The sequence below is a fragment of the Petaurus breviceps genome, unplaced genomic scaffold (assembly GCF_028583685.1).
Source record: "Petaurus breviceps papuanus isolate PSGF00001 unplaced genomic scaffold, PetGlider_PUasm1.0 180, whole genome shotgun sequence".
In the NCBI taxonomy this organism is placed as follows: domain Eukaryota; kingdom Metazoa; phylum Chordata; class Mammalia; order Diprotodontia; family Petauridae; genus Petaurus; species Petaurus breviceps.
This window is the reverse complement of record NW_027185782.1, coordinates 6,775,358-6,788,423: the sequence shown is the minus strand read 5'-3', so window position 1 is coordinate 6,788,423 and position 13,066 is coordinate 6,775,358. Positions and strand designations below refer to the sequence as shown.

The 13,066-nt window shown below is 41.4% G+C and overlaps 1 protein-coding gene across 6 annotated transcripts in view; it reads right to left on the bottom strand.

Moving 5' to 3' along the window:
• Positions 1 to 13,066, bottom strand: part of LOC138160315 (ultra-long-chain fatty acid omega-hydroxylase) — a 51,785-nt gene that overhangs the window by 8,929 nt on the left and 29,790 nt on the right. For 5 of the 6 annotated variants that reach the window (XM_069086969.1, XM_069086970.1, XM_069086968.1 and 2 more), the window contains 4 exons: positions 7,450 to 7,594; positions 1,077 to 1,130; positions 760 to 887; positions 248 to 369 (listed from right to left, as the gene is read on the bottom strand). In XM_069086969.1, the coding sequence (XP_068943070.1) occupies positions 248 to 369; positions 760 to 887; positions 1,077 to 1,130; positions 7,450 to 7,594 (449 nt within the window). The remainder of the gene's footprint in view (positions 1 to 247; positions 370 to 759; positions 888 to 1,076; positions 1,131 to 7,449; positions 7,595 to 13,066) is intronic. The other variant, XM_069086973.1, reaches the window with a different exon arrangement.

Genomic DNA, 13,066 nt, shown 5'->3' with positions numbered 1-13,066 from the left:
TGTGTGTGTGTGTGTGTGTGTGTGTGTGTGTGTGTGTGTGTGTGTGTAATGCTTCCTTACAGGGCCTGGGGTGGGGGGAAAGATGTAAGGCTGGAAAGAGCAATGCTGCACTCACATTCAAGGGGATCTCTAAAGAGGTGGAGTAAGCTTCAGGCTGCTGATGGTTTCCTTCTTCCCACCAGTCTTCATTCCCAATCATCAAGGCCCCCCCAGGATAGCCCAGACCAGAAGCTGACTAACTACTCACTCCTGGCAGTCACTGTTATAACTGAAGACACATTTTTGCAAACTGTCCAAGGTCATGAGACTGACGTGCTCAAACATGTCCAGGGAGACCATGGCCCCAGCAGCCCGACGATTCCACTTGGCCTGTCCAAGAGAAAGGCAGTATCATCAGTAAGGGATGGAATGCCTCCTGCCAACAGCAGTGCCCAAGCCAGTGGCAGCAAGCCAAAGCATGGCAGTATCCACTGAGACCCAAAAAGGATGAAGGGGATGGTACAAGAGTGGGCAGAAAGAAGAGATCTGAAGGAGAGGAATCACAGAATCATAGATTTAGAACCGGGAGGGAACTTAAAAAGAAATCATTGGGTTCACCCTCCCACCCCCATTTTACAGAGTAGGAAACTGAGGCCCAGAGATGAGATGTGACTACCCAAAGTTGCACAGGTAAAAGAGGCAGAGCCAACATTCAAGCACAGGTCCTCGGGCTTCAAATCCAACACTCCATTGCTCCCAGGGAGCAGGAAGAAGACTCACGTGCATGATGTCTGTGCATTGGTTATAGATTTTCATGTAGGGCTTAAGGATATCAAAGTGAAAAGCTGGGGTCAGTAGGCGCCGGTGCCGGCTCCATTTATCTCCTTTGCTCAGCAGCAGCCCATCCCCTGGTAAGAGAGAAAGTGATGGAAACAGAGCAGAGTCAAACAATTCAGTGCCCCTAAGGGCCACCTGCCACCATCTTGAGTCAGGAACATGTCAACATACCAGTCCCTCCCCTAAAACCCACTATTGTCTCACCACTATGCCTAATCTCCTTCTGCTGAGTCAGAGGCCTAAACCTGCCCTCTACTCACCGAGCCAGGGTGTCAGGAAACCATAGAAGAGCTTGTCCTTTGGAGCAATGGCCGCTGTGGGGAAAGAAAAAGGAGTGTCTAAGGATTTCTGTCCCAGGTCTATGACCAGGCTTCCAAGTCCTCCGTCTTCACCAGACATGTGACCTCTGCCAGCTCTGCTTAGGTAGGTTCCTCTCCTTGACAGCAGTCTCTGTATCTACCTCCACACTGGCTCCCTGAATCTCCACTCATCCAATCCTTCTTCCCCTGCCCCAATAAACAAACAAACTCCATGCCCTTAAATCCAAGCTGATAGTTTGACTCAGATCACCAGCAAATCTTAAGATTCGGTTGAATTTTTAGATCCCAAGATGGCGTATATAGAACTGCAAGTCAGAAGTTATATACTGATTTCATCCATGAAGTGAATGCAACAGTGAACAGCAACTATTAAAATTTTGTAGAATCATTTTAGTCATGTTTTTCTGATGAGAAAAAATAGCATTTTCATTTTAAATAAAATGATGCAACTTAGTGTATCTTTGGTGAAGAAAAAAATGCACCTGTATGCAGTACCATTTTAGGAAACACGGTGTTTTATTTTTCCAAAGGAAGGTAAGAAGATGTTTCAGATTTCCATTTAACACTTGCAATAACTGACAGAAACCCCATAGGGCTGCTTCCTCTCCCCACCAGTGTTGATGGTAACATTAAATGTGCCTTTAGTCTGACCCAGGCACATGGGGCCACCAGCAGTAAAAATAATGGGCAGATTCAGAAAAGCTATTTGGAACCATGCCCCCAAAGTTACTAAACCTCTGATCCAGTGATACCACAAGTAGGCCAATACCCCCAAAGAGATCAAAGAAAGAGAAAAATGCCCTAAATGTACGAAAATAGTTATGGTGGCCCTTTAAATATTTTACATTTATAGCACTTCTTTTGTGGTGGCAAAGAACTAGAACCTAAGGGAATACCCATTGACTGAGGAAGAGATAAATAAATTATGGTCTGTAAACATAAAAAAAGTTGGAGAGTTTCAGAGGAAACTGGGAAGATTTATATGAACCAATGCAGGACATGGGGAGCAGAACCAGGAGAATAATTAAATAAGATGACATTTATAAAATGCTTGGCAAAACCTTGAAGTATTGTATAAATGCCAGTTACTACTGTTACAGGCCAGGTGCTGTGCTAGGTGCTACAACTATAAGTATAAAGAAATAAAGAATCTCTACTTGAAAGAAGCTTATACTCTAGTGGATAAGACCATAAGGGGACAAAGATACATATATGATATGTACATGCATATTTATAGGCATATGTTATACATAATGTACATTATATATGTAATAAACATAGTATAGAGTGCTAAATCTAAGATCCTGTGACCTCTCCAAGACTCAGTTTACCCATCTGTAAAATAGGGGTTATGTATTTTATATACACAGACAGACCCACATGCTAGCAAGTGAATCAGAAAAGACTTCATGTCATGGCTGAGTTTCATCTTGAAGGAAGGAGAGTCCTAAGAGGTAGAGGTAACAAGGTGACTCATTACAAGTATAAGGGATGGCCAGTACAAAGGCATGGAGACAAAAGAAGAGGGTTCATGTGTGTGATGAACAGAGAAAAGGCAAATTCAACTGAATCACAAAGTGTTGGAAGGGGAGCAATGTCCAATGAGGCTGCAGAGGTAGGTTGGGACCAGGTTGTAAAAGACTTTAAAAGCAAAACAGAGGAACTTTTTTTGATCCTAGAAGCAGTTGACTGAATAAAGGAATCACCTGTTCATATTAATGCTTATGGAAAATTACTTTTTGTAGCAGGATGTGGGATGGAACAGGCAGCTAGGTGGCACAGTGGATAGAGCACCTGATAGGGCCTGAAATCAGGAAGACTCATCTTCCTGAGTTCAAATGGGGCCTCAGACAGTTAATAGTTGTGTGACCCCTGGCCATGTCACTTCACCCTGTTTGCCTCAGTTTCCTATAAAAAAGACTGGAGAAGGAAATGGCAACCACTCCAGTATCTTTGCCAAGAAAATCCCAAATGGGGTCACAAAAAGTTGGACCTGACTGAACAACAGGATGAACTAGAGTGGGAAGGTTCTTGAGGTCAGGAGACAAGTTAAGAAGCTGTTGCAATAGCCTTTGTGAGAGACGAGTAGGGCCTGAACTAGGCTGGCAACTGTAAGAGTAGATAGAAGGTATCAGATGCAAGAGACATCATGGAAGTGGAAAAGGCAAGATTTTTTTGAACCCAGGTATAGGAATTTGTATTTATCCTTATACAGTTTCATTCCAAGTTTCAAAATTCTCACCTCTCTGCTCTAGGACCCTTAGTTGCTCAGACACAGGGGACCCAGATTTCCAGCAAATCAGGACTTTATCTCTGAGATTTCCCATCCTGACTCTTGTCATCCATGGTAACTATCTCTCCCAGGATTTAGTCATTTGCAGATGTGATTAAGGTGACCTCAATACCTGGGGTTCATTTCTTTGGTTTAATGAACCCCTTTGGTAGTCTGGTGAATCCTATGGACTCCTTCTAAGGATAATATTTTATTGCCTTTATTCTATAATTGAAGTCGATGCCAAATTTCAATTAGAAATTAGGGAAAATAAAAATAAATAAATAGGGAAAATAAAAATAAATAAACAAATGATCTGTAGACCCTGTGTTCTATAGATTAAAAATTGCCTTCATCGAAGTCATAGATGAAAATGTTAAATCACACAGAACCAAACATAGATCTTTGGGGCGCTTCACTGAAGACATCTTTTCAAGTTCATGCCTATGATACTTCCTATTGCCATATATATTGATATATGTATATGGTCCAAAGGACCTAAGGACAATCCCAGATCATAACAATACACCAAAAACTCAGAACAGAGCTAGAGAAGACCTTCCCCAATGAGTTGAGAAAAAAGAACTTGTCTCAGAGATGATGGTGACCCAGTTCCTGTTTGATAGTGTCTGTCCCTGGAGCCAGCTAGGACCTGAGCTGAGTATTTGGAGGGTGGGGCTCTAGATGGATGGCCCCACAATAAGCCTAAGGCACTATGTACAAAAGCCTCCGGACAGGACGCCCAGACTTCATTCCTATTCCCAGTGCTGACTCACTGTGACCTCAAGCAGGCCCACCCAGCAGATCTCTCTGGTCCTAGATTGCTCTACCTGTTTGAGAATATACTCATCCCAACACACCCAGCCCCACTGAGTCAACAGTGAGTACAAAGGCCCAAACCTTTAGCTGGTAGAAGCAGTGAGTATAGAGAAACAATGCCTTGTCCATAGGAGGTGCTTAATAATTGCTTGGTGAGCCCAGTTCTGGCTCTGGCGGTAACTTAGTCAGTCTGTGACCTTGGACAAGGCATATCATCTCTCTGAACCTCATCTATAGAATGAAGATAGAATTCCTTCCCAGTTGCTCTTAGGAGATCCTCTTGTGAGGATCCGATGGGAAATAGTCCCCACTTGTATTCTTCTGTTGCTTTAAGATTTGCAAAATGCTTTCCTCAAAACAACCTCACACTGGTGAATAATCTAAGCATTTTTTTTAGTTCCAACATGGAGATGAGAAAAGTGAGGCAATGAAAAAAAAATTAAATGCCTTAAAGTGGACCCCTAGCTGATAAGTGTCTGAGGAAGGATTTCAATTCTTCTACTATGTGCACTCATGTTATGTGTCATGAATATGAGGTAGAATGGAGGAAGACCTGAAGTTTGTTAACATGGACCCAAAATTAGAATTATAGATGGCCAGAGTCAGAAAGGACCATAAAACATAGTATATTGAAGCTGGAAGGGCCCTTAGAACAGAAAATGTCAAAGCTAAGAGGACCCCTAGAACCCAGAAAGTTAAAGCTGAGAGGGCTGTTAGAATACAGAATGTTAGAATTGGGACAGCCCTTAGAACACAGAATGTCAAAGATTTGGAGAGCCATTAGAATGCAGAATGTCAAAGCTAGGAGGGTCCTTAGAACACCGAATGTCAGAGGTAGGAGGGGCCTTAGAACACAGAATGTCAGTGCTGGGAGGGCCCTTAGAACATAAACTATCAAAGCTAAAATGGATTTTAGAATACACAGTGTCAGAGCTAAAATCAATCAACTGTGTTTATTAACTATCTATCAGGCACTGAGTTAAGTCTTAGGGATCCAAATAGAAAGAGTGAAACAATCCTTTCTGTCCACAAGCTTGCATTCTAATGGGAAGGGACATAAAAACAATGTCCAAGGCAGGGTTTAAACCCAGCATCCCGTCCACTATACATGCAACTCTCAGAGAATGTCAGAGCCAGAAGGTATGTTCAAACACAAAATAAAACCCATAATGTCGAGGCCAAGAGGGGCTCAGAACATAGAACATCAGGATTAGGGGGGCCCTTAGGATATAGACTATCAGAGCTGGAAGGGAGAGAATCTAATCCCATTACCAGCCATTTTACAGATGAGAATGCAGTTTCAAGAAGGTTAATTTGACCCCAAAGTCACAGAACTAATAGAGTGGTGTTCTCCATACTTCTAGCCCACAGCATCTCACTTTTCCCCAGGTATCTGGGGAACAGCGGTACAGCTAGAATAGAATGAAGCAGGATAAGACCAATATAAACACAAAATAATTTCCAAGAATGGTGTAGCACAACCAGGAAAAGCCTCTCAAAGGAGATGGTCCTTGAACTGAGCCTTGAAGGGACTTAGTTCTTCCTAAAATGTGAGATTCCAGACCTATGAAATAGGAAGCAAATGAGTGGACTGCCCAGTCAGGCCCAAGGTAAGGGGAGAGGAGTTCCTTCTCAACAATGTGGTTAAACAACACGGGACACAAAACAACCATCTTGGGCAACAGCTCTCCATTGAGACACTTCCTGTGGCCTGAGTAGGTGGAGAGGCCCTAGGAACAGAGGCCCCCCTACCCCCACCCCAGGAACTCACAGTCTACTCTGCCAGCAGGGTTCAAGGTCAGCCCAACTTGACCATGGAGGCTCGTCTAACTTAAGCACAAAGTAGGGAGGAGGTGGAGGGAAGAGATAAGAGGATGGTTGGAAGAGGGAAGGGGAAGTATAGAGATCCCCTGCCTTTGAGAGGAGGAGATACTGGACAAGAGGGCAATACTGCCTCCTTCCCTCCCCTATGGCACCTTCAGAGAAATAGGGAATTATCTCCAATGAGTCACATAAGACCCTCAAGCATAAAGTGAACCAGAACCCTGAAATATGTCCTACAGATCCAATTCACACTCTATTAAGCAACTCAGCTGCTCCCTTAGAACAACCAAGAGAAAAGACAGACACATTAATACACTTCATGGGATGATGGATTAAGATCTGGGAAAAACCTGAAAGGCCATCTTGTTAGGACGACCTAGGTTCAAATCCCAGTTCTGACCCTTACTAGTGTGACTCTGTGCCTGTATCTTCATCTCTAGAAGGAGGGGGTTGGACTGGATACCTTCTAAGACCACTAAATCTATGATCCTTTAACTTCTCTGAGACTCAGTTTCTTCCTTCCCAGGAAAGAACTTGGGGAAATGTAAAGCATTAGGAGAAGTAACCCAGGGTACATGGATAGATTTCAAAGGATCCACAAACTTGGGTAGAGAAAAAAAAAAAAAATATATATATATATTTTTTTTTTTTTTTTTTTTTTTTTTTTTTAATTAATGGAAAAAAACAAACATTTCCATAAAAAGGTAAAATAAAAAAAAAAAGATGTTTGCACATGAAAATGTTAATCTACTGTGAACAACTTGCTATTCCTTTCAAATATACAACAAAATTGTCATGTAAATTTATTTTTTTTTCTTCCCTCCCTTCCAACCCTCATCCTAGAGATGGCTACCATTAGATCAATTGAGGAATGACTGAACAAGTTGTGGTATATAGGACTGTGATGAAATACTACCATGCTATAAGAAATGATGAACCCAATAATTTTAGAAAAACATGGAAAGGCTTGCACTAAATAATGAAAAGCTAAATGAGCAAAACCAAGAGAACTTTGTATAGAGTAACAGCAATATTAACTATAAAAGACATGTGAAGAAAGTTGCTATCTGCATCCAGAGAAAGAACTGATAAGTAAAAGTTAGAATAATTTTACATTTTATATAAATATATTATATATATAAACATATATAATTGGTTTCCTTTGTGATCCTTTGTGTTTTATTTTATGCATTTAAAGACATTATTCTGAGAAGAGGTCCATAGGCTTCATCAGACTCACTGCCAAAGGGTGCAGTGAGGTGAAGTATTTCTGTGCTAGAGAAATGGGGGCTTGTCATAGAAAGTATAAAGGGAAGAGACAGGAAATCTGGAGAATGAAGAGAACAGGCCTGCCCTGGCCATGGCCCTGAGCTTGCTAGGAGGGGCTATTGCACTTACCTGAAGCTCCCAGGAGGGGTTTGATGTAGTCAGGGTGTAGCAGGACCACCAGGGGCAGAAAAGGCCCTATCCAGACAAGGACAACATGGTGCATTTTGTTGAGGACCTGCATTTCGTCTCGGAGGCCCGTCTCATTGGGCAGGTACTGAAATCAATCACATAGATGGCCACCAGCTCCCCCAGGCCTCAGGGCTTAGGGGAGTGGGGCTAACTCCAGCCTTCCCTTCACATCCCCCCACCCACCCTTACCCCAGCTCATCAGAGAAGCCTGGAATTGGATCAGGTCTTGGGGGGCATCCAATCCAAACTCCCACCCAATTCCATACACATGACCATCTAGTTTCTCAAGGCACCCAGGTGGCCCATTGGATAGAGAGTTGGGTCTGGAGTCAGAAGACTTGAGTTCAAATCCAGCCTCAGACATTTACTGTCTTTTATGTGACCCTAGGTAAGTCATTTGTTTTCCTCAGTTTCCCCAATTGTAAAATGAGGGTAATAGCACCTACTTCTTAGGGCTGTTGTGAGGATCAAGTAAGGTAATATTTGTAAAGTGCTTAGCACAGTGACTGACACATAGTAGATGCTTAATAAAATGCTCGTTTCCTTCCTTCCTACCTTCCTCGAATATTTCCAGGAATGGGAGCTCACTACAGAACCATGGCAACTAGTGGAAATTTAGAAATGGGAAGGACCTTAAAGATTGTCTATGGCAAAGGTTCCCAAATTTATTTGGCCTACCTCCCCCTTTAAAAAAATTCCTCAGCACCCCCCTGGAAATCTACTTTCTTTAATTCTTTAATAGGTTCTTTTTTTTTTAATTTGTATCTTTTCAAAAATATAAAATGCATCTTAAATTTAGTAATTTGTTGTAAATTTGTGGGATTTTTCCTGCATTGAAATTTCGCATCATGTAACCGTATGGTATGTATTATAAACAAGTCATTACACGCACATATTCCTACCAATGCATGCTGGACTTTCCAACAATGCAAGACACACTGGCCTGCCAATACTTGTTTGTTAAGACCTTTCATTGTACTTGACCACTAATTTGCTATGATTTGCATTTTGTGTTTATTTGGAAAATAATGTAATCACTATGACTTTAACTCTGTTACACAATAGATGAAAGATGTAGGAAAGGTTTTTCAAAATGTTCTTCTCTTCTTTCCTTATGCTTCCACTGACCCTTATTTTTATTCAACACTCCCCAGTTACACCTGAGGTTACTACAGTCCCCCTGGATCGTTCCAGCACCCCCCACGGGGTTGATATCACCCACTTTGGGTACCTAGGAAGGCTTCTCAGGCTACTCATTCCATTGTTTAGGTAATTTAACCATTAGAAAGTACTTCCTTGACAGTGATTGGTGATTTAAAACAGAATATGAAGTCAGAGCAGCTGGGGGCCATCTCATCTGAACTCCATACTACCTATGTGATTTTTGCTCACTCATTTCCCTTTTCTGAACCTCCTTCTCTGGAAAATGAGAGTCATTGGACAAACCAATTGCTCAGGTCCCTTTCAGCCCTAAATATTCCCAGTATCTTCTATCCAGAGAATAAATGTATCCCCTCTTCCATGTGACAGTCCTGTAAATATTTTAAGAGCAGTTTCATGTCCCCTCTCCAACTCCCCAGGCTAAACCATACCCAAGTCCTCCTGATCTGTTCCTCATTCCAGTTTTGGAAGACTGAACCTCCACAATACAGATTACAATCACCTAGTAGAAAAGGGAAGTTACCTGGGGTACTTGCCCAGGATCCACAAGTAGTAAGCATCAAAAGTGGGATTTGAACCCAGGCCTTCCTGACTCTCACCTCTATACCACCTGCCTTTCATATTTGCATTCATTAAGCATCTGCAGTCTTCCGCTATGCCAATGCCAATGCTAAATAAAAGCTTATTGAATTGAAGATTTACAGATCCCCCAACATGGTTGCCCTCTTCTGAGGACTCATGCCTGGAGGGCACTCCGTTCTCAGCTCCATGCCTTAGAGTACATAATTTCCTTCAAAGCTCAACCTATCTATTCTATATACATCTGTAATAAACCCATTGTCTCTAGTAGCTAGAGTGTAAGTTCCTTTAGAGTAGAAAACCCTTTGTTTTTGTTTTTGTATTCGTAATATCTAGCAGAGTTTCTGCATATAATAGGTACTTAATAAATGCTTAATTTATTATAGGTATATATAATATATAAATATTATAAATATATAATATATAAAGATACTTAATAAATCAAATGATTGGTGACTCTTACTAAAACTTAACATTCAGAACTAAACATATTTAAGATTTCACCAGCACAGAATACTAACTAGGATGGTTGAACCAAATCACCTATGATTTGTCTCCCCACTCCAGTTGGTAAATGACCCTCTTCACTTCACATCAGGCTTTGGCCATGCTTCTACTATGGATTTATCACATGTTACACATACTTCAGGAACTGTGAATTAATACACATGGCTCCATCCCTACACAAATACACACAGCAGTCACTCCATGTCTTAAGGCAAATATGTCAAACTCACCTAAGAACGGGGTCAGTAAACTACACAGAAAGCTTCCTGCTGCACATATTGACTCAGATTACCACATATTAACATCATCTATGTTTTATTGTCTTTTTGTTTATTTTGTTAAATATTTCCCAATTAAATTTCAGTATGGTTTCTTCCAAGGGAAGAGAAAAGCTCATGTTGCATGTTTGACACCTGTGCCTTAAGAGACATGAGTCACTGGAGCTATCCTCAGTTGGATAGGCTCCTAGTGAGACCTGCTCTGAATTCAGCTTATCCTGTCCTCAGATGACTGGTATACAGTCTGTCTCCCAGTCCATCCTCAAAGGCTTTCTAGGTTGGGAGAACTTGCCAGCATCTGATCTCTGCTGACCTAACTAGAAGACACAGTGTCCCCTCCATTCCTAGATGAGGCATCAGAGTTTAATTTTAAGGGGTTTTCATCCTGTGTTATTTTGTATTATACTTATGTATGTGTCCTATCCCCCTACTAAAATGTCAGCTCCATGAGGGCAAGATCCATGTGAGAGCTTGGAGTCATAAAACCTTAATTAAAATCTGAGTTCTGCCACTTACTTCCTGTGTGACTTTGATCAAGTCACTTAACCTTCTGGTTCTCAGTTTCCTTGTCTGTAAAATAAATCTGTTGGAATAGATGACCTCTAAAAAGGGTTGTTATTCTGTGATCTTATGATCTCTGAGGCAAGTAAACATGTATGTCCCCTATGTGATGTTGTAAATAGAGCACTGGGCCTGGAGGCAGGAAGACCTGAGTTCAAATCCAGTCCCAGAAACTTAGTAGCAGTGTGACCCTGAACAAGTCACTTAACCTCTGTCTGCCTCAGTTTCCTCATCTGTAAAAACAGGGATACTAATAGCACCTGCCTCCCAGTGTTATTGTGACAATCACAATGACTGGCACATAGGAGGCACTAAATAAATGCTTGCTCCCTTCCCCCAGCCTCTAATACAATGCTCTGTAAATTACAGGCACTTAATGTTTCTCAAATTGAATTAATACTCAAATATTCAAGTAGATCTGTGAATTCATCAGTTCTGGATACAGGTCACAACCCTTCCATGTCTGCCTGTCCTGTGCAACTCAGACCTAAAAACTGGCCACAGGTGAGCCACCAAATGTGCTGGAGACCTTCCTTCCTTTCTCTTAGCATTGTAAGGATGCCTTTGGAGCAGTCTAGCTTTCCAGCCATACTCCCCGATCTTTGCCATGTGGACAGCCCATGTCTCTCCCTGTCCCCCACCTCCTTGTTAATGTCCTTTATTCCAGTTCCTCTCTGGTCATGTTGAAGCTTGCCCTCGCTTACCATGGGCCCTTCCTTTGCCCTCTGGGTGATGCCCATCTTAAGTACTTCAGGACAATGGTATTCCATATCTGACTGTCATGTAGCAATATTATCAGTAAGTTGTATTGAAAATATTGGCCTTTAATTTTTGTAACCTGGGGATCTGACCTGGCCATTTGCATGATGTTCTCCATATTCATGAAGAGAATGATTATTCAAAGCAATGATTTGAAGCTCTCAGGCTGTGTGAAGATTGGCGCTCGCTCGTGAGAACTTGGGAAAAGAGAGTTGTTTTTGTCCTGGCTTCTAAGGGCACCAGCTGTTTTAGGTCTTCTTCAGGGAAAGGAACCTAGAGGAAGAGAAAGACCTAGCCAGAGTGCCTTGAGCATCTCCCTATTTCCAGTTTTCCATATTAGAGATTTTAGAGGATTTTCCTTTGAGTGAGATTAGAGACTCTTACTTGAGCTAAAATATCTCACCTCCAGGAAAGTACATTTACTCTGTGCATTGTCTGATATATTCTAATCTGTATAACTTCCCAGTTTTCTGTTTGCTATTGTCTTTGACAAATGGGTTTATCCTCTATTATCGTTTGACACTGTGTAACTAGCATTTGGTGAGAGGTGTGTCAAGCTTTTGTACATAGCTTGAGGAACTCCTTTCTGCTTAAGAGATAGAAATCAAGAAAGTGGTGTGAAGGGGAGGCTAGGTAGCGCAGTGAGTAAAGTGCTGGCCCTGGAGTCGGGAGGACCCAAGTTTGGTTCTAGCCTGAGACACTTAACACCCACACAAAAATACTAGCCGTGTAACCTTGGGCAAGTTACTTAACCCCAAATTGCCCTCCAAAAGGTAAAAAAAAAAAGTGGTGTGAAGTTAAGAATTATTTTCCCTAGCTTCTAAGCAGTATTTAGGGAGGCAGAAAGATATAATTCTAACCCAGTATCCCCTCTCGGAGGAGGGCAGAAAATTTCCAATCTCCTGTATCCATGCATCCCTAAGGCTGTACCTTTTTTTAACCTTGCTTTATTTTTTTTTCCATTAAAAGTATTTTATTTTTTCCAATTACATGTAAAGATACTTTTCAACATTCATTTTTATAAGATCTTAAATTCAAAATTTTTCTCCCTCACCAAGACAGCAAGCAATCTAATATAGGTTACACGTGCAATCATTTTACATATATTTCTACATAGTCCTATTGTGAAAGAAAAATCAGAACAAAAGGGAAAAACCACAAGAAAGAAAAAAAAACAAAAAAAGTGAAAATAATACACTTCAATTTGCATTCAGACTCCATAGTTCTTTCTCTGGAAGTGGATAGCATTTTCTACCATGAGTCTTTTGGAATTGCCTTGGATCGTTGTATTGTTCAGCTGCACTTTTGACAAATTCGTATGAATGTACATATAACCTATGCATGGGACCCTTCCTCTCCAGTAACAACAGCAACAACAAAAGCAAAAAATCTGGGTGTGGCACCCATGGTGTGTGTTTGTGTATGTGTGTAGTGCACGCGCACACCACACACACACACACACACACACACACTCACTCATTATACTTTTATGGGAAGCTTGGGGTCCATAAAAGACATTGCAATTTCCTGAAAGAATTTCAGCCTGCTCCCCTCCACCTATTTCCCTCCTCCTTTTCAACTCTGGACCTAGATCATCTTTTACATAGATAAATAGACAAACAGACATACAGATAGACAGATAGATAAATAGACAGACAGACAGACATAGATAGATAGATAGATAGATAGATAGATAGATAGATAGATAGATA